This window comes from Pyrgilauda ruficollis, unplaced genomic scaffold (assembly GCF_017590135.1).
Source record: "Pyrgilauda ruficollis isolate IOZ18807 unplaced genomic scaffold, ASM1759013v1 scaffold25, whole genome shotgun sequence".
NCBI lineage: Eukaryota > Metazoa > Chordata > Aves > Passeriformes > Passeridae > Pyrgilauda > Pyrgilauda ruficollis.
In genome coordinates, this window is record NW_024523822.1 from 8,474,621 (window position 1) to 8,501,226 (window position 26,606).

At 36.5% G+C, this 26,606-nt stretch overlaps 1 protein-coding gene across 8 annotated transcripts in view; it reads left to right on the plus strand.

Moving 5' to 3' along the window:
• The window catches only part of VPS13B (vacuolar protein sorting 13 homolog B), a 429,893-nt gene that overhangs the window by 283,694 nt on the left and 119,593 nt on the right, over window positions 1–26,606 (plus strand). For all 8 annotated transcript variants that reach the window (XM_041470605.1, XM_041470603.1, XM_041470604.1 and 5 more), the window contains 2 exons: window positions 1,711–1,837; window positions 3,491–3,634. In XM_041470605.1, the coding sequence (XP_041326539.1) occupies window positions 1,711–1,837; window positions 3,491–3,634 (271 nt within the window). The remainder of the gene's footprint in view (window positions 1–1,710; window positions 1,838–3,490; window positions 3,635–26,606) is intronic.

Sequence of the window (26,606 nt, forward strand, 5' to 3'; positions counted from 1 at the left end):
AAATTGAAATAGCATAAGCACGCCATCCCTTCTATGTGTTTTGAGGACACTTATAAAAAGAATTTGAAGCATCAAAATTGAAATAGCATAAGCACTAAAAGAAATTTAGTGTCTTCAGCAGTATGAATTTTGTATCTTTTGCAGTAGACTGAATTCCACCTCAGGTTATGATTTAACTCTTGGCTTACAAATGCTCAGCATTTGAGATTGTTTGCTTTTCTACAGAACCCATTGCAGAACCATTACCAGACTATGCATCACAATACCCCTTCTTAATCAAGAGATTTCAATACCTGTTCTGCATGCAGTCACATAATTTCTGCATAGATGGGCATATAAGCATATTGGTTAATAACATTAACATGGATAACTCTAGCTGATGGTGGGGGCTAATTGTTAATTGCATAGTTCATGTGTGGCTCACTTGTGTGATTTACATTGATGCCTGAACTGCCATGTCTCCATTACAGATGGCAAAATTAAAGTTAATACAGGGAAATGTAACTGATGTGCTGATGAAGAGTTCTACATGGATCTATTAACTACTTCTCTAAAGCTGTGTAGTTTGTTCTTAAAATTTGCATCATTTCATAGTTGACAATTTTTTATTTTGTAAGCATAGGAAAACTTACCTTAGACCCATAACTTTATGATGATTTTTAGAATTATCCTTGGTGAAATGTGGGCATTTCATGTTGCTACAAACAATAACAGGTTAGAAAAATTATAAAAAGCTATCTTGATGGAAGGAGTCTCCCTGGAATTTGAAGTGTATCCTCTTTTAGGGGCTGAACCACATCTTGATCTCATTACAATTTTTTTTCCCTCATCAGAGGCTCTCAGATGGCATTTTGTGGCAATAGTTTATTTGACCTGACCCAGAAGATTCTGGCCATTTGGAATGTGTTGTCATAAGCTATTAGTGATCCATCTATAAGAGTTGTGCTTCTAGCCTTACTATTTGGTTAAGGGTGGGGGGAGTGAAACCAAGAAAAAACTCTAAACACCTGGCTAAAAAATAAATGCAGTTATCAAGTTTAATGACACAAATATTCTTGGTAAGTAAATGTTGATATTTAGCTGAAAAAGTGCCAAAAACAAGCAGTCACGGGAGTTGAGGAAGACTGACATCCCTGTTTTTCAAATAATTCTAAACATCTTGGACAATAGTTATAGGTTTCATGTGGGAGTCCTAGTGTTGCATGGGATTTGCTAGTTTAAGTTTTCATGTGTTTCATTTTTGTGTCAGTTTCATCATATTTCTTCAGCAGGGATTTTTAATGCACAAATTCAAATATTATGTAGGCTTCAAAACAGCCAATTATAAAGTGAAGGGCATCCACAAGCAAGTTTTAAAAATACTGATAATAAAGTTTGCATTTTTCCTAAAATTATTGTGTATAGTGCATTAAACAGGAGAAGAAGCAGTGTCAGGTGTCAAACTTGTCTGCCTGGAGATAGGTTGAAGAGTCAAATATTTAGACACACTTATCCTGTGAAGTGAAGGTAGAAGTCTGCCTTCAGGATTGGAATTAATATGATTTACAGTAACGATATTTAAAGATTATTAAGGTAGCAATCAAATGCCAAACTAGTATTGAAGAAGATTTTTGCTGTGTGCTGTATGTAAAGAACAATATGGAAAGTTTTTGCCTCTTGACAATTTATAATGTAATTTAACCTTTACTTTTCTCTCCCTTTGTTTCCTAGCATAAGGCGGCATCAGGAAAGGAGAGCTATTTTAACTCCAATTTTAACAGATTTCACCGTTCGAATAACTGCAGCTCCTGCCATTATTTTTACAAAAATTGATGCTGCAGAGAATTTACACACAGAGGTTTGTACAAAGTGTCTACAGAAATACTGTAACGTTTAATACATGTTAATATATCTTAATATATGCTTTAATATATTCTAATATATGAATAATCTTAATATTTTACCACCCCACCTTTTGAGGTGTTCAGGTGTGTTTTCAAATTGCCAGCTGGAGAAGGGTCACGAGCTGAAATGTTCTTTCTCTGCTGGAGAAAGAATTTTTGCATAGCATTTGATACTAAAGGCAGTCTAGCCAGAGATAGATAAGCCTATTCTCACTTCCAAAAATGGGAATCCTTTAATGATTTCCAGCAATATTTTTTAAAAGTTTGTGGTTGAAAAGCGTTGAGAAGAGCTGCAGCATAACAAAACATTGTATTCACAAGCTTTTCATAAAGAAACCTGAAAATGCTATCTGTAGACTGTCTATAATAAGAAAGTTAAGCTGAGTTCTCTTAGCCAGCTTTCTAAGACCCCAAGTTGCCACTAAGCATCCATTTTCCTGCCTTTGCCATGGGTACTTCCAGGTACTCAGATTTAACAGTCACTGTTGCTGGTGTGTTGTTCAGCTAGTTAAGAATAAATCTGTGAAGCAGGTTACACACAAAAGGTGTGTGGCTGACTTTTTGCCATTAGTTTTAGCTGAAGAACATTTTATATAGGGAAGAAATCAGAAAATTTTTGTAAGCTCGTAAGGATAATTTCCCTTAAAAACTACCTCCTAAGAAGAGCAAAATTGGTACAGGAGTGTAAAGGGTACTAGAGATGTATTGCAACTTGCAGTGGGTGTACATTGTTGGAAAATAACAGCAAGAGGGCATAGAGAGAAGAAATCAACAGCTTCACATACTGTGTAAAGGGTCATCAGAAGGGCAAATGGAAAATTATTTAATGTAAAAAAGAAACAACCCCAGTATGGTCAGGATGCATAGAAGTTATTCAAGTTAAAAAAAAAATCTGAGCTTTGCTAATGCTTATGTTCAGGAATTTCAGTGTTTTCTGTAGATACATTCTTCTTGTTATCTATTCCCTGGATGACATTCCATCATGAAGGGAGGGGTCTAGTTTAGATTAAAGCTTGAGCACTGTGCAAACTTCTCATGAGACAGAGCAGTTCTTCTCCCCTTCTGTCTGTTTTTCATCTCTTTATTGCTTGCCAACAGTGGTGAAGATCTTTATTTGTGCTGGACAACACCAGTAAAACAGTGCCTATCCAGCTGGTGTTGCCAAGGTATTAAGAATGGCTTACAGGCAAAGAGAACTCAATCAGATTGGCTATCAGTGAGTTCCAACACATGATTTCATTATAAATCAAGCAGAGTTTGTGTTTAAATAAAAATAAAAAGGGATATCTTTTTCTTGGAAGGAAAGGAGAATTGGAATCATTGCCAAGGACACTCTGACAGCCCACTGATACTAGCAAGAGATGGAAACAAGTCCTTGTGCATGAGATGCTTTTCTTGCAAACTTGAAGCCATGCAAAGAATAAAATAAGCCACATCTTTTAGAAGCATGACACCAGTTTCTCCTAAAAAGACCACATTTCTACTATATATGATGTTATATATAATGTTAAGTATTGACTACAGCAGGGAACTACAATACAGTTATATAGAAGGTGAAAATTATTTTCCCAATGGCTGTTACATAGTATTTTCCCTTAATTTCACAGGAAATTTTGGTCTGTGGTCATTCTTTGGAAGTGAATATGACAACAAGTTTGGACTTCTTCCTCAATGTGGCTCAAGTGCAGCTTCTTCAGCAGCTGGTACAAGCTAATATGGTTGGACTGGAAGCTTCCAGTAGCACCACTGAGGTAGGTTTTTCCCTGCCTTGCAACTGGGTGTTTTAAAAGTCCATCTGCAAAATACTGTAGCTCTGAGCAGGTGTTTGTACCATGTAGAAAAAATTGTATAGGAAAAGGAAATACATAGTTTTTGTCGTTTGTATGGTCAGTTGCAAAATGCATTCTGATCTTGATTTAAGACTAGAAAGAGTGTTAAAAGTACTATTCAGTAAATCCTGTTATTATAGTGGTTCTGCAACACCTTATGTACAAGGAGAATTATGTAAATTGTGAAGAAAACAAATTTTTGAGAAGTAGGTTTTTGAGATTATTTGGTGTTGAACTTTTCTCCAATCTTTGGTATTTTCTTGTGAGTTCACATGTTTCACTGTCCTTCACTAAAGCTAGTAAACTATAAAATCTTCTCTGTGCCTAGTAACCACTACTCATATTATTTGTCTTAGGGACTCAAGTCCCTAAAATTTAATCCACCTCTGAATATCTTCATAGTTCTTTAGCAAGAGTATTGGTACATCATGAGGGATCCTGCATCTAAACAGCTGGAATATTAGTGATTAGTGATCAGCAGCTATTTCTTGAATTTTGTCATTCTTTATTATTGGGACTTGATATCTCAGTTTATATTGAAAGCCAATCATTGTCACGGACTGGTAAGTTTAAATTTCACACTTTGACAGCCCACTTTTGGGCTGATACAAACAAAATAAAACAAACAAAACAAAAAACCACAAAAAAAACCAACAAAAAAAAAAAAACCAAAGAAAAAATAGGAGAAGATAGGGGACACTTTTGCCCTAAGAAAAAATATGTATTTCTTATCTTCAAAACTTGGAATCTAGTTAGGCTGACAGCATCTTTAAGATAGTAGGAGTTAATGAATGTCAAAGCACTAATTCCACTGGAATGGCTGTTTTACCTATTGAGGTACCTTCACAAATAAGAGCAAGAGTTGGGGAAAGAGTTACTGAGCAAGACACAGTCAACTATTCCAAGAATCTGGCTAATGGGAGACCTGGAGAAGATTTTCTTCTTCCTTTCCTGAATCTCACAGTTTCAGCATTGCACGTGAGTCTGCATGGAAGCAAGGAATGCTCTAGAGCAGCCAAACTATTTACATTCCTCTCTCTTCACCCTGTCAAAATCCCAGAAGTTCTTTGTGCTAATCCAGGCATCACATCACCCCCCATTCCTTTATCTTTTCCCAAGGATAGAGAGAAATAAAGGGCATTGTTTCATTAACATTTGGAAACATGAAAGATGTAGAAAAGAAATGCAGTGTATTTTCCTTTTCCTTGGATATTTTACAGGCACAGGACCTCTTTTGGAGATGAATACTGTAAATTATATATAGAAATATCTTCAATCAATTATTTGCTTTCCCATTGTCAGTGGAATGGACAGAATCAGAAGATTTGAATAGATGCCAAGAATTTAAATTTTGAATTGGCTTTGTGCACAAGTTCTGCATGACTTACTTGGACTGTAAAAATTTAAAAGGAATTTGCTACAAAATTTCAGAAAGACTTTTGTTGACTACATCGTGAGATACTTATTTGCTCTTCATCCATAACTCCCTTGCATCACTGCTGCCTTGCATCACTGAGGTCTCCTGTAATGAACAAGGGGGATATTTCTGCCTCAAGGTGTTTGCCTTGTAGTCATAGAACTACATCTGGATTTACTATATTGGAAATACAAATCCATTGGTTGGTTACTTTTTGTCCAGTTCTTCTTCAGTGGTGTGTAGCTCTGTGTGCCTAAGTGAAACACCTCACCCTCTAATACATGCACATTTATTATTATTCTTATGTTTTTTCTTTAATCAGCAGAAAGAAACGTAATACACTGATTGTATGCTGCTGTTTGCATCTTAGTGAATGGAATCAGGAGTCTGCACATAGCTTTTCATACTTCACACCTGCATATTATTTCATTGCAAGAATCAAAGCATAATTGATGTTGAAGACACTTCTGGAAACCATTCCTTTGCTCAAATGGATGTCCAAGCTAGATTAGGCTTTTCAGGATGTTGTTCAGTCAAATCTTTCTTTACCTCAGAGGAATGGCCATCTGGATAGTTGTCCTGTGCTTAATTACTCTTGCTTTGGGATATTTTTGTCTTTATATCCATTCAGAATTTTGCTTGATAAAACATTCAGTCATTGCCTCTCAAAATTTCACAATACCTTTCCAAGAACAGTCTGACTTAATCTTCTTCATAGCCCTCCTTTAAGTAAATGGAAACAGTAATTAGATGCCCCACCGTCATCCTTATCCTTCTCTTTTTCTGAAAAAACGTAGCTCTCTCACCCTCTCCTTATAAATTCTGTGCTTTAACCCTTTAATCCTCTTGATAATCCCCTGCCCATTCAGGTTTGTCAGTCTTCTTCTGCTGTTGAGCTCAAAGCTAAAGACAGTGCTCAGGATGTTGACCCGCAATGTCTCATCATCTCACATCTGATCCAGTGGCTGTGCTGCTGCTCATGCATCCCAGGAAATGCTCAGGCTCCCACACTACAGGGACAGATGTTCAAGTGATCATGTAATCACATTCAAAATAGTGACATGTTCAAGTTGTTGGCCACCAGGACTCTTGGGCTCCTTTCTGCAAAGCTATTCTGTAGCATTGGCCTCCAGCCAGTTTTTGATTTGGGATTTTACCATCTCACCATTTCACAGAATCGTTTAGGATGGACAAGACCTCTGAGAACATCAAGTCCAAACTTTGACTGATCATCACCTTGTCAGCTAGACCATGGCAAATGCCATGTCCAGGTCCAGGACTCTGTGTTTCCCTTTTGCCTTCATGTGATTTCTGTTAAACCATTTCTCCATTTTGGCAATGTCCCTCTGAATGGCAGCCCCTACCCCTCAGTGTTTCAACAGCTCCCCTCAGTTTGGTGTCATCTGTCTTTGGATATGTTTTGTGCCATTGCCAAGGTCTTTAATAAAGACATTAAACGTGATCAAACCGCGGGGAATGTCCGTCAGTAACTGGAGTTTAGCTGCACTTTGGAACATTGAACATTACTTTCTGGTTTTAGTGGCCCAGTGTGGTTTTTACCCACCTCACAGTCCATCCATTCAGTTCACACTTAAGTGTTTGAATAAAAGTCAGCTGTGGAAAACTGCCTAACCTTGGACAACTTTGCTAATGTCAAAGCACATGTTATCTAGTACTCTGTCCTCAGAATCAATCATCTCATCACGGGAGGCAATCAGATTGGGGTAAACATGACAGTCATCAAAGTAGCAACCCCTTGTTTAAACTTTAAAGGTGTGATTTCCAAATGGACTGTATTTGGTGGTTTACAGGGCAATGCTGTAAAGATTTGTGTAGACAAAAAAAAAAAAAAAAACAAAAAAGAAGTGATGATTTATGGGTAAATCTCTTTTTTCTTCAAGTGTTTTAATATTCTTTAAAAAGTTTCATGCCAGGTCTCCAGTGCTGTGTTTTTACTTATTATAAGACCTAGCTTTGTACTGTTTTATAAATCTTTGATGTACAGTGGGCCTATTGTACTGACTTCTTCATAAGGTATAGTCTATTATTGCAAAGAATATTGCTTTGATCTACTTGACAGCTTTAGAGTAAGGACACATATGTGGTGTTTGATAGATTACCTGAGGGGCAAAGAATGTTGCTGCCTTTTTGTAATTATTCACTTTTTCAAAATTAATATATGCCAAATTCTTAGAAGAAGAATATATAATGTCTACACGTGGAGAACAGAACAGAAGTGCTAGGAAATTAAATACAAATATAAGAGTGAAGTGCCATTAATGTCCTGATTTTGTTCAGTGGTACATCTAATGTTATAAGTGAAATATCAATAAAAGGGCCACTTTTCCTCCTTCTTAGAAGAATTTTTAATATTCTGGTATTTCCAGTATAAATGATAACTAGCTTTACTGCTGATCAGTGATAAAACAGGTGAATTTCCAAGGAGTTCATTTCTTCATCTGGCAAATCTATTTCCTGGTGTCCATCACTTACCACCTGGAGATTTTTGGCAAGACTTATTTGTCATACTATCATTTAGAAGCAGAAAACACAAGAACTCCTCTTTGAAAAAGAAATCAAATTCAAACCAACACACATCTTGGTCTGCTGCTGACCATACAGGAATGCATGAGTAACATATCTAACTGCAAATCAGTGAATGTTACACTCCTCCAGTATGGCTACTGAGGTCATTAGCAACTTTTACCTTCCAGTAAGCTTGAGATTAAAGCTAGACTTTTGGGGAAAAAATTATGTATACAAAAATTATTTCTTTAAATTTGTCCTAAAGATTGTTCCTGTCTGATAACTACACTGGAGGCATTGAATACAAACATTTACTTTGTATCTTCCTTGAAAAACTGAAAGGTACTTAGAAATGCTTACTTTTTCTTCACAGTGTCTCTGTGAGGATTATGGCTCTAGATGAAGAGAAGATGATTGCTTTTAAAATTCAAGGCAACTTGAAACATCTGAAATATTTTCCAGAGGATATCCATTGAAAACATTCACTCACTTTCTGTTCCCTGTGGTATATTTCTCCTTATCCCCTCCATCACAGAGTGGTGTGATAAGTCAGTCTGTGACTGACTCTGTGACTCCATCACAGAGTTAGTCACAGAATGGGTCAGGTTAGAAGGAGCCACAGTGGATTCTCCTGTCCAACCTCCCTGCTCAAGCAGGGTCCTCCAGAGCACATGGCGCAGCATTGTGTCCAGATGGTTCTTGACTATATCCAGTGAGGGGGACCCCACACCCTCTTTGGGCAGACTGTTCCAGTGCTCAGTCACCCACACAGTAAAGTTCTTGTCATGTTCAGGTGGGATTTCCTGTGCAACACTCTCTGCCCATTGCCTTTTGTCCTATTGCTCAGCAGCACCAGGAAGAGCCTGGCTCCATCCTCCTGGCACCCTCCCTTTAGATACTGATAGACATTGATAAACTCCTGTCTCAGTCATCTCCTCTAAAGTCATTCTCAAATAGTCATTAGTCATTAATAGTCATTGTCATTCTTTGAGAATAAACCTCCTCAGCCTTTTCTCATAACTGAGGTCCCCCGCATCATCTTCATAGCATTCCATTGGACTCACTCCAGGAGCTCCAAATCTCTCATGTACTGAGCAGCCCAGAACGGGACACAGCACTCCAAATGAGGCCTCACCAGAGCTGAGTAGAGGGGCAGGATCACCTCCCTCAACCTGCTGGCAATGCTCTTTCTAGCACACTACAGGATACCTTTGGCATTTTTGACCACAAGGGCCATTTTGTTGTCCACCAGGACCCCCAGATCCTTCTCCACAGAGCTGCTTCCCAGCAGGTCAGCCCCCAGCCTGTACTGGTGCTTGGGGTTATTCCTCCGCTGGTGCAGGACCCTGCATTCACCTTTTTTGAGTTTCAGATGGTTCTCTGCCCATCTCTGCAGCCTGCCCAGGTCCTTCTGAAGGGCTGCACAGCTCTCTGGGGTATCGGCTGCTCCTCCCAGCTTTGTGTTGTCAGGGAACTTGCTGAGGAGGCCTCTGCCCCTTCTTGCAAGTCTGAGATGAAAAGCTGAACAAGACTGGATCCAGTACCAACCCTTGGGAGACACCACTAATTAAAGGCCTCCAACTAGACCCTGTGCCACTGACCACAACCCTCTGAGACTTGCCATTCAGCCCGTGCTCACTTTACCTCATCCCTATTTCTCAGGTTATGTAGTCTTGTTTGTTTATTTTCTGCTAGCCCAAATGCATGTTTCTGTAGGCTACAAGTTCCTAGCTATCCTATACAGTCTGAAATTAAGATAGGTATTTAATATACTAAAAAAACAGCATAAGCTCTTTCTTGAAAGAATAGACAAACTTTTAATCTTTTCCTTCAATCATGCTTATTCACAAGTTTTTAATTGTAGTGAGGAATGCAGCACTCAACAATCAGTTTTTGAAAATACAGAAATATTTTCTCACAGTTTAACTAGAAATGAAAAAGTTGTCCCTGTTTTGGATCCCTCTCAGACCTCCCTTGCCCCTGGCTGGCATTCTTTTTATTTTTGCCTAAGCAATGAACAAACCTTCCAAAGTTCTTCAATGTGCTTGGTATTATACTTACGTGTTGCTAGCCATTGGAATACAGTAGGTCCTGCACAAATCTGATGCTTAAGAAGTTACTTTCCCCCACAAAATACATGAAAAAAAATCTTGTTGAACTGCAGGAGCAACTGAGCTGATGAAGTATGGACTCAGATGTGCTGGCAGAACAGTTCCCAAAGAATGATCTGGGACTTGAAGTGTCTTACTGGAATTTTTCTTCATAGCTGATACATATGTCAAGCAGAATTTGCAGTCAGAGCCAGCAGGCAATGGGCACAAGCTGTCATTCACCTGGGGGAGGTGTTGAACCAAACAGGGGAAACCTGGTGTGGGCATGTCCTTGTTTTCTTTCAAAAATTCCAGGCATGACCTGCTGGCTAATGTTTTCTGCTTTGTTAAAGCCTGCTTTTAGGCATTTGACCTTTGAGCACTCTTCCTAGGCTGCATAAGTACTAGCTGCAGCAGTGTTTGTAACCTTGGCAGATGATATTCTGCTTCTAGACCTGGCTCATGGCCAATCACTGAGTAAACCCCACCAGCAGGTGTGTCATGTTCCATAGGGCAAACCCCTGTGTCCTGACAAATTGCAGACAACCCACCAGCTTCCTGAAGAAATTATATTAATACTAGGGGGGAGCAAAAGTTGTTTCAACTTTAGCATTTTGTTCTTCTACCACAAAAAAATTATATTTGGAGTCTAACTACTATAAATATTGGCTATTTCAAAGTGAGCAGCATGTTGCTTGTATTCATCCCAATAATGGGCAAGGCTGGGGGAAGTACGACTCCTGTCTACTCAGATAACCCAAACAAGAATAAGCAAATGCTTGAGTGAGTAATAAACAATGCACCATTAAAATGAACTAATTAACAGCTGAGAAACATCCAAAATGGAGAAGACATAGAAAGCTCATCTGTGGCAGCTGATTCCTTCCTAGCTGGGCTAAATCTGACTGAGTACTGATTTGTCATGTTAGACATACTGCAGTACTATTTGCAGAAGGTGTAAGTCATTCTCTATTGCTGCACATGAGGCTTAAAAAAGCTTTTCTGATAAGTTTTAAAGCCCTGTAATATGTTAGCTCAGGAAGTCTGGAAGAGTATGCTGAAGAAGTATTTCTCTGTGCTTTCTTTAGTTATGGTTGTTTGGGTTTTTTTTTTCTCAAAGCATCCAATTATACCTACTTTCATAGAACAGGAGTCTAAAATGATCTTTGTTCTAACTCAGTAGGATTGTTATGTTCTTTATTTCTGTTTATGGCAATCTCATCAACCTGTTGTTGCTGTAACTTCACTGTAAGATAAAGAACATGGTCAGCAGGATATATGTACAAAAGTGCTGTTACATTTGCATCACACATAAAATTTGATGGAATGATAGCTAATAGAGTTTATAGTATATTTTCTTCCTGATTATACTTTAGCAGAGCAATCTTTTGAGTGATGAGCAATTTAATTACACTTCAGTTAAAGCTATTAATTACTTGTATGAAAAATGAAAAAAAAAATTGTTGAAAACAAATTTGTTTTCCATTTCTATTTTGCTTAGAAAAAAATAACAGTCAAAAAATGGGTAAAACAAGTTACAGATAATACTACTTAAGAAGCCAGACAGTCAGAGTGTCTGGCAGATCCACATGTTGCACAGATGTTGTATTGACTGGATAGTATTCTTATGGAAAGCTTGTGTAATTGGAAGTATTTTTAGTATGTTGAAACTTTGAGAAGTTGGCATTCCCATTTGCCAGTTGGTTTTGAAGAAGCTGTTTATCTTTTGTCTTTTAATTACTGAAATCTAAGGTAATCAGTGTTCAAGAGCCAAAACATTCTTGGTTTTTGTATTTTATACAAATCAGTTGAATTTAGGTATGTCTTGATATCCTGAAATGTGTTGGCACATTAAAAAAGCTAATGCTGTGTAAAAATAACTTCTTGAGGGTTTCAAAACTTTTTTCATTATGCCTTTGGTATTTTGTTGTAGTGAGTGAAAAGAGAGCTAACTTAGTCTATGGTATTAGTAATGCCCCCAAAAGAGTAGGTATAGAAATATGAGCCAATAAAATATTTCTCAGAGAAGTTGAGGTTTTTTTGTAGCTTGCACAATTCCTGATCAGGTCTTGTGTACCTGCTTAGTTCTGCCCATGTTTTAGAGCTTTGAAATTTCATTCCAGGAAATAGAAGGTCATGCAGCATGTAGTTCCATAACTTTGGTGTCCTGGGCTATGGGATGCTTTCTCATGGATCTTCACCACCTTAATTGAAGACTCACAAATTTATTGCAACTGGAATTAATACGTTCGGTTTATTGATAAAATTGTTAGCAATAATCTCATGACCTGAGATTCGTGGACTGCCTTTTTGCATGAATAGTTAGTAACTGTAGCTTCCTTATTTTAATGATTGTACATTTCAAAGAGTAAGCTATTATAATGATTCTAACTAGGTTACAAAATGTAAAGTTTCAGATACCAGAAATGAAGTAACAAAGTAAAGAGAAAGTAACAGAATACATAGATTCTCAAGCAATTTGACAAGGGCTAGCTTAAAATTAGGCTTGGTTATTCTCACTGTGTTGTTTTCATGGATTTGAAAACAATGGAATATATCCAGAGACGCGTTTTCACGGTTGAGAAGGATTGCAGAAAGCTGTAGTCTCTAAGCACATACCACAGCTAGATCCTCAAAGCAGCTCTAATTTGTGTCACTGGAGTTAAGAAATGTCTTATGCTTTCATTCCTGCACAGTGAGGCCACTTCTGTGTGCTTCAAATTGAGACTGTGCCTTGTACATCCCAGATGGATTTGTAAAAGAGAACAGCTTCCATTACCTAAAAGCTCACAAAGTTTTGATAAGGAAGAATTGCATTTCATGTCAATCTGTGTAATGTCCTTAGAATGTGAAAAGGAAAAATTAAGAAGTAGGAGACAAAGGAAAATCTGTTTTGCTGTAAAGATGTGACCTTTACTTTCTCTCCTAGAATTACAAGTGAAAAAAAGAACGTTCAAACTGATTGTTGCAATGAAAATGGTTCTTTGAAGAGATCTTCATGCTTAGATCCTGCAAATACAGAAATAAAGGGGAGGAAAGTGTTTATAGTCTCTCTTTAACATACATAATTAGGAAAATTTTTAGCTTACAATGAAGAGTCTCTTCAATAAGCATTTGGACTTATGTAGTTGGGCAAGATCAACAAACATGTTAAATATTAAGATAGATATTAAACTGACAAGCTAAAGAATTCTTAGTATAGTAAAACCAGACTTGAAATTACAGATTCAAAGTGTATTTCCTTTTGCTAGGAAGAAACCAGGTATTCCTGCTGATTTTTGATGTCCACAAGCATACAGACTATTGGGGGAAAAAAATGGAAAGTTGTATCCAATAGCTGTTTAGGCACTTCATGATTCAAGACCAGTTTCTATGACATTTTCCTTAATGTTTTCTGTGATCACTTAAATAAAGGTGATAAGATGTTCTTGCATATCAAGATTTCACATAAAATATAACTGGAGAGGAATTTACCCAATACAATAATCTACAAAGAAGTTAATAAATAACATTCTTCCAAGTATTCCTTGTCTCAGCACAGAAGGATATTTTGTATTGTTAATGAAGGGAAAAATTCAAGTATTTTTCTAGAATACTGTGAAGCTTCATATCAACAGTGTTTAAAGACTCCCATACTGGAACAAATCTAATGGGAAAACATCTATAGGGGTTGTTGTTATTTTCTGGAAAAAATAAATTATAACAGCAAAATAAAAAGTTAGAGTGAGACAGGAAAATGCAAACAGAAACCTTGAAGTGTTGGTTTTCCTCTATGTTCCCATCAATACTAGTTAAAGACTAAGGTTTACGGATTTTTTTCTCTTCTCTTTTGCTATTTTTCCATACGTTTTAAAATAGAGCATAATGGGATAGAATTATTTTTACATGAGTTTTAAGTGCAAGTGGGGTTCAGTCTACTTTTTTTTCTTTTTAGCCTACAGTTCTTGATTATCTGAACCAGACCTTCTTGTGTCTGCTCAATGAATTGCATTTATTCTCTCATACTACTCTTAGTAATATAGTCTAAAAGATATAAACATTCTGTCCAATCTCTGTATTCCATACCCTGCCTAGCAATATTTTGAAGTTAACTTGTGAATTATTTTTATTATCATTATCTTCAATAACATTGTGCTTTCTTATCCAAGTAAAATAATAACTGAATGGTAGGTAAAGTTAATTTAAAACTTCACCATTTCTGATCATTTAATGTACTGACCAAAATAACCTGAAGTATTCACTACAGAAATATAAAAATATTGCTATTAAAAAGGTCCAAAATTCAAACTTTTCTTTCTATTAGAACACGTGTAAGAAATCATATTGGTTCATTTTGAGGGGAAAAAAAATAGTTGGAAGTCCATGAACTGTGTAAGAATTGCTCTAGGTTTGCCATGAATAGCAAGTATAGTTGGTGGCTGGCTATATGCAGGACAAAATCACTGAAGGCAGGACAGTGGCTCAAGCTGACCCTAAGGAGAAGTGTGAGAGAACACGTGCTTGGGCTTTCTCACAGTGTGACACTGGATGTGTCACAGTGATGATTTGCTGCGATCTGACGAGGAGGGGAAAGTTGCAGGGTTGGGTCACACGGTGTGAGACTGAGGGTTCTGCATTCTTTGATCTCAGCTAATCTTCTCCTTTCAGTCGTCTAATGCTGCTGTACAGAAGAGTTTGATGCTGTGGCAACATTACCTTTAGACAGCTCCAGTTGTGGTTTCTTCCCTGCATGGAGCATCACCTGCTAGGTAGTGTGGAAAACTTGATCCTTGACAGGAATTATAATCATGTGGATTCTGTAATTTCCTTCATTTTAAAGTAAAATAATAATTTTTTTCCTTAAAGAGAAAGATGAGGAATATAAAGGGAAAGGGCAGAAGCCAGTAAATAATAGGTATAGTCAGTGGGCAGTGAGAAATTTAGGTTTGAAATTCCATTTTCTTTGTGGGAAGAATGCTCACTTTTTTCCCCTGAAATTGACTCACAGGAAACAATTTTTTTCATTAATTTTAACCTATTTTTAGAAGCAGATAAATCTATTATAGTCACCCTGTATGTCAGTCTTCCTCAAACAGTATGTAATATTTTGTGTTCTCAGCCAAATTACAAAGCAGAATAGAAGTCTCAATATTAATTTTTTAATCTGTTTTTAAAAAAAAAAACAGGAAAAGTATGGTGACAAACAAAAACAGGTATTGCCATTGAGGGAAAGCCATCATTCAGTAGTAGGCAGTATTCACAATTCAGTCACTTCTGTGGCTTGTGGTGGTCCAGCAAATCACCTAGGGATAAATAGTCTGCTTAGTTTCATATTGATTTTCTTTAGGACAGAATTCCTCTTTAGTACTGTCCTGTTTATTAAGCAAGGAGGCTTAGGTTTCTGAGTGTACTGCTGGTGATTATATTGGCTGCCATCCTAATTTTTCAATTTTTCCAGCATCTCTACTCTGTTTTCAGATTCAGGTAATGTTGTATAATCTGAGACTGTCTACTAGAATGATACATTCCATTATTCATGCCTGAGATTTTGTCAGGAAACAAAAATGGCTATTTTTTCACAAATTCATTGTCTCTTAAGTCAGAAATTCATGGGGTCTTCATACTGTTTGAAAAGTGAAAAAAATACCTGCGTGAATAAATTTTCATGTAATTAGTAGTGAATTTAAACTCACTACTAGTTAAAAGAACCAATAAAAGAACATAGCCTTTTCTGTATATAACATTTAATGGATCAAAATTGTCCAGGTGGTTCAGGTTGTGTTATTGACAGAATTAAGTGGTTCCTGTTTCCTGTGAAATTAGTTTGCATGAGTCAAAGCTGCAACAGTATCCTTGTACCATTTACAGTCAGTTGTATGCTGAGCAGAATTAGCTATATTTTTTTAGTTTAGCAATTTTATAAATTTTTGTGACTATAATTTTGAAAAAAAAAAAAAAAAAAAAGGAAGCCAATCTATAATCAGAAAGTTTTATTCATTATACCTTAGTGAAAGAATGGCATCTGAATCACTTTCATTTAAATCTACAAATCTGTGTTCTGTAGCTGCAGCTTTGTAGGATGGTGAATGTTTAATTGTAAGGTGGCACATATTTTCTATTTCTGCTAATGTTAATAGCCTGAAACCATGACATGTCAAAGGAAGCTGTACAAATTAATTTGTGTGGTTTTTCCAAATATATAGTAACATGAAGACATGTAAAAAAAGTTAGCACATTTAAGGCATACACATGCATAGAGTTGATGGAGAAAATTTCCACCATGCATAACTTGATGTTCTTAGTAAAGATTGTTCCGCAGATTAATCCATTTAGATAGTAAGTAGGCTTACTAGATTTAATTGCTTTATGGAATGGTTAAAATTTGTAGAATGGCTAAATCTTATTAAATGTATATGACATTAAAGTCTTCTGATAATATTTATCATTGAGCTGTTCGTATGTTTTAAACATAATCTTGTAGCTCCATAGTGTCAGAGAGTGTGCCAAAAGTGTAACTTTTTGAGAATGCCAATAAAAACCTTTAGCTGGAATAGCTGAATAATACTTGCATCATTTTCCTGGTAGCTTTACCAGTACTTGGGTTCCCACATAGCCACTTGTCAGATGTTTTCCTGAAAATAACAGATATTTTGGTTAGTTCAAGCACACTATCAAAATAAAGTCCTTGCCAGTATCTTGAGTCATTGCCATCCCCTGTTTCCGTTCTTAGGAAGCTCTGTCTCATCATTTGATTTTGTTGCCAAAACCAATTGGGAGGTATCTTTTTGAAGGACTGTGCAGTACTTCTTGATACTTCATATGAGCAAACATTCTCATTCCAGTAGAAACCTAGATGCTGTTCTTATACTGGGAAAATTGATGTGGTTTTTCTAAGAATCTTCAAAGCAGAAATATTTTCCATTAAAAAAACAATATTTAGGGATGAAGTAAATTCACACTAAAGTAGGGGACCTTATGAGGAAGGGTCCATTTTGCAGACATGAAGGCAAATCATGTAAGGATTAATCAAAAGGACATAAGCATGTATGTGGATGCTCACACATGCACTGAGTTTTTACACAGCAAAAACCCCTCATGACAGGAGATCTGAGTTCTATGTCAGCGTGGAATTTTTAGAAATGCACAATTTAATTTTTCACTTCAAATTTAAGCAAGTGGTTTTAACATTTTGAATTGCTTTGCAGTTTTATTTATCCCCTTGCAATGCTGCACAAATTTCATGCATAGCCATGCTGTAAGAATTTTGATATACCTGAATTAAAACTAGGTATTTTGAATGGAAGAGTATCATTTGAACTTTACACTTCAGTTGAGGATTCCATAGGTAGGCAATAGTTTCTGAATGTCAATATCCTTCTCCTGGTCATCAACATTAATTTCTGGAATTGTGTGGGCTTCTGGGCTTCTCTGGATCCCAACAATTCAGTTTTTTCTGTGTCTTGCTTGCAGGGAAGTTCACTTGTGTCGCTAATAATAATTTCCCACTTTTCTTGAACATTTGAATATTGCAGTGAATTTTGGTTGGGTGGGGCAGAGAAGGTAGTAGTGTTTCTTCATGGACACACAGTATTCAGAGTGGAAGGATAATAAAGAGCCTAGCTCTATTTAATTTCTTTGTAATGTGTTTGATGTATTCTGCCACAAAAGCCAGTCTAGTAAAATTGCAGTGAACTAATTTTTAGTGCAGTGTCATGCTTTGGTGGCAGGGCTACAAAGTACATGCATAGGGTCTGTGGCTTTGATAAATATGATTCAAGCTGGCACTTCTGGTATTCCCATGTAGATAAAGGAGGTCCTCATCACACTGAGTTACACTGAGGAGTGTTTCTCGTGAGTATGAAGGAGATTAAAGAGCAGGACAATACTTCCATTTTTACAGCTAGTTTCCATCTGATTGAGTTACTGGTTGCTATATCAAATGGTGAAATCATAGATTATGATTGTGATTAAAGATTGGTGTAAGTCATGCATATGATGCTAATAACATGTACTGAACCAAATTCAGATTTGCAGCTATTTCTAATTTCTCTGTACTTATCTCTGCAGCTCATTGGCTGCCAGTACCTTTTTAGAGAGAAGACATTTTACTCAGTTCTTTACACATAGTATGCAGCTTTGGTGGTTTTGCTGTGCTTAATGGGTTTGCTTAATAATCTTGCATATTAGCACTTTTTTCCCTGAGTACGTGCTCCTAGGCAATATTTCCAGCTCTTCATTTCACTGAGACTGTACCTTCCCCCCAGATTACCTGTGACTCATTGTATGAATCAAGACTGGAAGCTTCATTCTTGACTCATCCTAAGTAAAGGTTTCCATTAATTTTAACTTTCTCCATCAAAACAGTAGAGGAATAATGACTTAGTAAAGTAAGGTATCCTCAGAAATTAGCAGTGACAATCATTTCAGACTGTTGTAGAGCTATTTGAATTAGGGAATCCCTAAAACTGAAAATCTGTTAAGCTTTACTGAGTGGGGGTCCTGTCTACAAATTTCATAAAACTGGTATTTGTCTGAAGACCAGCGTTTTAAGACATTCTTTTAGAAAGTTGGGCATTTTTTTCTTCACAGAACTACTGGGATAGGTTTGTGTGTTTTCATTAGTTCACCTATTTTCTTGCAGTAGTTTGTATGTCTTTTTTGCTTTTCTGCTAGGATAGGCTATCTGGTCTCTACAGATCATCCTTTTTGGCTGATTCTTTGCCTTCCAAAACAGGAACAGAGGAGGAGAGATTCAAAATCACAAATAAATCATCTGCCAAATTATTATTTTTTCAGTGGGAGATGGGCACATAACTGTTCTACATTCTCTTGATAAAGTTCATTATAAAGGCAGTAGTGCCTTCTCCACACAAGATAAGTATTCATTACACATTGAACACCTGGAAATTTTACCCATTGTATTTCTATTAAATCATTGTTGTACAATGTAATTTCTGAGTGGGCTGGTCTTGGTTGAGTGGTTCATTTCCCAGGTATGTCTCTGGGCAAGCCCACCACAGCAAATGAATTTATGGCCAGTTAAAAAATAATACTTAGAATAATGCTTAGGAAAGTATTTTAATAACATTCAACAACAAAGAAAAAAATCAAACAAAACCAAAAAAGCAGCAGTTGTTAGTGAACCAAAAGAAACTTCATGGCCCAAAATTGGAAAAGAATTTTTATGGAAAAAGAGTATATGTAAACAATATTCAGTAATATGTGCAGTCTTTTTGCATCTTTAGTACATTGTAGTAATACCATATAGAAGCATGTAAAGGTCAGAAGTGTTTTCCTTTAAGAAGTAAACTTTGTAAACCGTTTGTATCTGGGTCTGCCAATGGAATTCAGTGTTGTTACCATCCCACAATTCGAATGGCTCCAATGGCATTGTAGAACTGCAGATAAAAGCTTTGACAATATCAGGCTGCTGCAGGATGTGTTTTGCAATAGATCTCCCCTGATTTCCAGTGAGGTATAAAGTCCACTCTCAGCATGACTCGAGCGCTGGGTGCTGTGGAGCAGCCTCTCAGCGCCGAGGCTCATGGGGCTGGAGAGCTGCCACGCCTGAGCAGTCGGAGAAGGCTGGAGATGCAGCTCCGTGTGTCGCCCACCCTGAAGGCAGCTTGCAGAGGTCCTCTTTTGGACCTTTCATTCTTGCTCCAATGCCATGTTTATTTAATTGTTTTAAACAAATTGAGTGGGCACAATTTAGGATGCAGTTTTGAGGCTTAAGTTAATCCAAGATGAGCTGCCATGGTCTGTCCTTTTCCTTCACTGTACAGTGGACCCATGAAGGAAACAGAACAGGCCAAAAAAACAAGTACATTTTTTTCTCAGGTTTTTTTGTTGGTTTGTTGTTGTTTTTTCTTCCTAGGATTTTTTTTTTTTGATGCTTCAAGACTCTGAACTGGCTGTTTTACTGTCCTATAAGGCACAAATGAGGAGACACAAATTCAGTTTGGCATGGAATTGTACACCAAGGCTGAGGCAAACAACTTGCTAAAAATGGAGATATTTTGTCATGACCTTATTGCCGAAGAAACATACTCTTCAATTACTAATTTTGTAGGTTTTAGTTCATATGCCATTTTATGTGCTTTACTTCCTCAGGTAGTCTTTAAAAGATTCTCAACAAATTGGAACATGGTTTGGTCAAAGATCAGTTTATGTACAAGTTGATATAGGTGAGATGTAGTAAGTTAAGGGAAAAAAAAAAAAGGCAGTAAGGTACAGATAGATAATTTTCCAGACGTTTAGCAGCTTTAAAACCCGAGGTGCTCAAGATCCCAGCAAATGTTTCAGTGAGCAGTAGTGTGCCAGCAGTTGAATATTTCTCACTGGAGACTCCTGCACTGTGGATTTTTCTGTTCGTAGCATGTAGTCTGACTCAGTCTGACTTATATTACTGGAAATCATGTAGAATGAAGTTTGTTTAGTTAGGCAGCATCTGTACATGAAATCTTTTAATCTGCTGTGGATATAGTTATTTTAATTGCCTTTAAAATGCTCAAAATGGATAAAGTATCTAATATATAGTAAGAAAAAGATTGTACCATTTGATTCTGGGAATAGTTCATTTCACTGTGCAGTTACTCATTTAAGAGACTGAAGATAGAGTCTGTATATGAAAGTCAAATTACTTTACCACATTACAATAATGACTTTTTATTGTTCATACATTCTTCATCCTCTCTTAGAAAAATATGCCTAAATTTTCTTTTTAGGCTTTGTTGAATTCCAGTTTGAATTATTGCCAGATAATTGGAATTTTCCATCTGCATCTTTTGATTTATTTTACAGAATGCTAAATATTAGTCAATGGGAGAATATTTAAGTTTACTCCAATGGGAGTAAATAATTTTGTTAAATTTCTCATGTTCAGAAGTCATAACAGTGAATTATATTTTTAATATTTCCATATTTAATATCATTAAATTATTTAAACTTCATGGAAATGTGACCAAAAACTGAGACTGGTAAAATTAGTCTGACACCAACATCTTGATACTGAAATGACATAGAGAATGTCATAGAATTGTAGAATCAATAAGGTAGGAGAAGACCTCCAAGGTCAAGGTCATTGAGTCCAACCTTTGACCAAGCACCACCGTGGCAACTAAACCGTAGTGCTGAGTGCCACATCCCATTGTTTCTTGAACACCTTGAGGGATGGTGACTCCACCAATTCCCTAGGCAGCCCATTCCAATGCTTAAGCCCAGTTTCAGTGAAGAAATTCTTCCTGATGTCCTAACTGAACCTCCTTTGGCACAGCTTGAGTCTGTTTTCTTACACTTTCAGTATTAGCTTGGGATAAGAGGCCGACCCTGACCTTGGTGCAGTCCATTTAGGCATTTGTAGAGAGAGATAAGGTGTCCCCTGAGCCCTCTCTTCTCCGGACTAAGCAAACCCACCTCCTTCAGTCACTCTCTGTAGGACTTCCTCTCTAGACCCTTCACCTGCTCGGTTGCCCTTCTCTGGACACAGTCCAGCACGTCAATGCCTTCTTGCACAAGTCCATTTAGACATCAGCAGTCGTCTCCAGGCAGGTCACCTGGTCATAAAAGGAGATCAGCTTGGTCAGGCAGGATCTGCCTTTCCTAAACCTCTGCTTGGCTGGGCCTGACCCCGTGGTTGTCCTGTACGTGCACAGAATCAGGGTGAAGATTCAACTATTGCTTTTGAAAATATCCACATGAAACATGCAAGAAGACTCTCATGGAAAAATGCTGTTTCTTGGCTTTAAACAGAGAAAAAACCCAAAACAGTGCCCCCCGCCCCCAACCAAAAACCTTCACAAAACAAAAACAAAAGAAAAAAACCCCAAAACTATAAAAAAATCAGAAAAAAGTGTGCAAAATTGAGCAAACCCTCACCATGTCTAAAATAAATGTGTGGTTTACACCATTATTTTTTGTATAAAAGCAAAGATATGAACTTAAATTTTGAATTGAAATTTGAAAAATAATACCAAAAAGCTAATGCTTTTAGTAAAAATATTAATGAAAAAAGGCTTTGGGGAAAAAAAAACTCTGCCAAATTTCAGCCTGGACTTTTTTAATTGAAAGCCTTTATTTGGAAAGGAAACAAAAATTGAACACAAGTTTCTTACTGGCCTTCATAGGGTAGCAAAATAAACATATTGTTTGTATTAAGTTGAAAAAAAATAATTTTGTTGGCATTAGAAAGGATTTAGCACTTGGATATCCCTGTTACAATTGGAACATTTAACACAGCTTTGATTTATGAATATTTGCATCAGTGTTTAACAGAATGTAGCCTCTTACTTTACTTTTGATGAGCTGGGAAAACATTGAACAAAGAAGCTGAGTTTGTATTGCTCCTTGCCATCACAACTTGCATGTAATTCCTGCAGTATTGTGAAAACTGCAGTTCCCATCTGAAGTAATTCTGTAGGTCCAGAAGCTCATATACACAATTTCAGTTCAAATTGGCATCATTTGTTTTGCAACAGATTCTGTTTGAAAAGAAAACTCCTTAGAGGAAAAAAACCCATTTGACTTTCATGAAATAAACTACTTCAGGCATCTCTGCTATTTTTGTTGCCTCATTTTGGCTTGATTTAATAGTTCCCTTTTGGAGGACAGCTTTAGGCTTATGTTATAAAGGACTCTTTCAGCAGTTGGATTGATACAAGTAGAAACAATCTGTCTAGATTTAATAAGAGGACTGAAGTTTTAATTTGGAACTTTATTACACTGGAGGACAAAATTTAATAGTAAAATATATTTGCATGTTTCTATTTCATTATATTTCCATGTGAAATTAATATGTCAATTTGCAAAATAATTTTGATAGTGGTCAGAATTAAATTCAGTCGTGTAATTCATACGCAAAACATAATAAAATTGTTTTAGTTGGAGTGTTCAGTAAAACAATGTGGCAAACAAAGGTCTATTAGATAACAATGATACATTAACGAAATTTCTAAACTGTTGGAAACTTCTCAATGCAGTAGATGAAGTACTTAATACCAAGGAAGAAATTACCCAGTGTTACCTTTATAATTCCAGTTTAAGCACAGTGGAAAACAAGAATGGAGCATATTCCTTTTCTGTAACTTACTTTGTCCACTAGGCAAGATTTTTATTTCCATGTAAATATTAATACTTTTTAGAAAAAGGAATAAAACTAGGTCACATACAACAGTGATGGAGCAGATGTGATTGGCACTTTGATTTTGTGGTTTCACACTTGTGAGTCTTTCCATAACTTATGTAATGTGAAGCATGAGCTCATGATTGGCTGAAGGGTTTTGATCAGAGTTAAGAAATGACTGGAAATTTTACTTCAATAGTGTCATTATATAACCATAATTAATATGAGAAGCTGGAAAAAATATGCAGATGTAGATGCTTTTCCTCTAGAGTGGCTGCACTTCCAAAGATTATATTGCTTACAGTTTTTCTATTAATTAAAGAATTATTCTGTGAAGTACCAGAAAAAGAACATTAAAATGTTTACAGTGAAATTTGCACATGCTTACATTGTTATTGTTAAAAATTCTTGAGAGATTAAGAAATATAATGTGGCAATTCTGCCAATTGTTGTAAAACGCTTCTCTTTGATTTGGTAAATGTGTTACTTATTGGTTTAAAGTATTCGGTTTTGTGTTTACCTTTATGCTTTTATTTCTGCTCTTTATGGAGTAAAAACTTGGAAGACATCACTACCATCTAAGTATTGTGATTAGAAATGGAAAATAAACATGACTTACCTGGTTAAAATTGCAGTGAACTTAGATGGGACTACTTGCCAATGTTGAAAAGCAAATCTGTTTATTGATCCTTGATTTTGTGATATACTTATCTGTGCATGTTCTACAGGATGTGCCATTTCCATGCCCTTTCTCCTGATATGTGTCATATGCCCTAGTGAACTCCAGAGGTTAAGCTAGTCAAGTTACCTATCTCAACATGTGAAAAAGAAGAATTAAACACAGTTCCCCAGCTACCAGTGTAGCTTTCAGCACCTTTTCTATGGTGTGTAGTATTGATAGGATATATAACTGTGAAAGGACAAGAAAATGCACTGAAGTGATCTAAGAAGTAAACTATCATCTTGATGTGTTTTTTCTAGCTATTGAAAACCTTTCCATATTGCGACTTATTCTGACAGTGAAACTGTAGAATACCTCTGACTGAAGTACCATCTGGTTATGCTCAAGGCTTTAAAGCTATTATCTCAGCTTAAAATTTCAGCGTCCTATACTTTTTTCTTCACCAAACTATCCATTTTTAAACCACAAATATTTTTCCAGTCCTTTCAGATTTTATCTAAAAGTATATTTTAACAGTATTTAAATAGTTCTTAAACAATAACAATTTATCTTGATAGATGACATGCTGTGTTTTTTCATTTTATTTTAATTAGCTATTGTGGAACCAAATTCCCTTTTGTTTTATTCCTTTGAATACTGTTTAATTATAGTTATCATGCCAAATATCTTAAAGGTTATTTTACCAATACAGTTTCATTTAACATAAGCCATGTGGAATCAATAGTGCTGTTTCCTAAAGTGAATGCTTGGAAAATCTTACATTCATATGTTAAGAGTACACATCCTTTCCTCATTAGCTGGAAAGTACAGGGATTTTGGCACAGGTTCTGTGTGGAAGCATTGTGCAGCTTTTATATGGATTTTGTTTTTAGCCTTTGATGACACTGTTTAGAATAGGAAGTATCTAATAAGTAAAGCATTTTGTCTAATGTGCTGCCAGTGTGTTTAATATATGCCTGGAGGTCTGAAACATTATCTTCTCCACTATAGTAATATGCATTTAATTCTCTGAAAGCAGAAGGTCGAACTTTTAAAAGGGACTCAAAGTACATTTTCAACTAAAATAATTTAAAACACATGGGATAGGGGACCAGAGTAATGTACGGTTGGTTTTTATGGTTTAATCATGATCATGTTAATGCACACCAGTAGCTAATTAAAGAAAACTTTTATTGTTCATTTTAAATGGGTTATGTAAAGAGTAAGAGAATTGATATTATACAGCCCAATGATAAATGTTACCATTACATTTGCTAACAGCAAGATGATATTGCTGTTCTTGACATCTTTAAAGTATTGGCCCATTTATTCCATAACAGAGCAAAGAATCTTTTTAGAGTTGTTATACTGAGACTTGTTCCCTCTCATCTTCTTATCCCATTAGAGGAATACCTAAATGCTTCCCAAGTTTATTACTAGGCATATCTTCAGGTTAACTTTGAAACATTGTTGGAAGGCTTGATACTCTACTGAGCTGAAATTGATGCAAGAAGTTCCAGTGGTATTTCTGCACTTATATTTTGTACCCAGTTGTGTTATGTACAGCTGTCTTGCAAATCATTATTCATGTGTTTCAACCTTTATAATATATGTGGTAAGACCATACATAAGTCAAAGTTTCATTGTGAAAACCGGGTGGCATGGAAAACCGTAATAGGATATGGTGTCTTTCACCTTTTGGGCACTGGTTCATATTCCATACTGCTTAATACTGAGCAGAAATTGCCTTCTGAGTGCTGTTCAGTGACCTGCATGAATTGATTTGGGATCTCAGTGAAGTTTCTGTAGTTGAATGTCCGCACAACAGGAAACTCAGCAGTTGGGACCAATTAGCACCCTTGCAGCAGTCTGCACAGAGAACCTATAGTCTGACAGGGAATGGAGCACAGCTACTTTCTTACCTTCCTAAAGGTGCTTTGCGTAGACCAGAACATTTAATGAATACTTAATGATAAAAGAGGCAAAGAACTAGGCTTCAACTCATGTCTCTTTAGGTGTGAGAAGAGAGGATCCATTCAGAAACCAGAAGTACCGTGATTTCTTCCTCGTCTTTGTCATATACATGTGATGCTTTTCTCCCTGGAAGGTTGTCATTTAGTGGATGACGCTGTGTTTTCATTTCCTCTGGCCAAGTCATGCATAACCTAAATGTCAGGTAGCTGCAGAAATTTCTGCTGCATAGAGCAGAACAAGAGAATATTGTGTAGTGACCATAAGAGTGTCATTCACCACTGAATCATACTTTCTAAAAACATTTTTCATCAGACTTAACTGATGTCTATGTAGCAATTAAAAATTTCTGGGTTTAGCAGCATGTGCCCTCAACTTAATTACAGGCAGCATTTCCATGAAATGATATGGCAAGATTTTTTTCACAGCTCCATCCTTTATTTCTGCTTGCCCTCAATACATGAGCAATGAAACCATCTGTACCAATTTTGGAAGTGCTATCAGTGCAGGATAAGGGTGAAACACTTTATAGTTTACCAGGCAGAGAGGCTGAGGTGTAAATAGCCTAACTTTGCTAGGATATCAGGAGGAATGAGGATTTCTTGGCTCACGATGTAGTGATTCATTAAAATGGTCTCCAGTTATTTTTACAGAGGCAGCATTAAAAGTGATATCACATTTACAAGTCAGTGATATGAGTCTGCCATAGAAAACAGCCGCAAAGAATTTTATTGGTTATTTGAAAAATATGTACATGAGTGAATCTGAAAAGATTGTAACCAGAGCTGGCAAAAACCTTTTCAAAGAAAATCTCAGCTAGTTAATGGTTCTGTTTTAGGATTTCCTCTGTAATACTTTTTCTAGTATGTTCATTCCTTTAAGGAAAAGGAGAGGGGATTGCTCCCTTTGTTCCATAAAGCGCAATATAAAGGAAGGTTTAAAAAGCCTGCTTTTCTTTACCTCCCTCATAACCCAATTTCTGCAGTACATATAGAAGCTAATACATTACTGCATAAAGACCACAGAAATTTGAAGAAATTGAGAAATTCACTGCCCTTCATTCCTATAGTTAAGTTGCTGATAAATTACTTATTTTTAATTCATTATTTTCTTTTGAAGAGGAAGTTAAG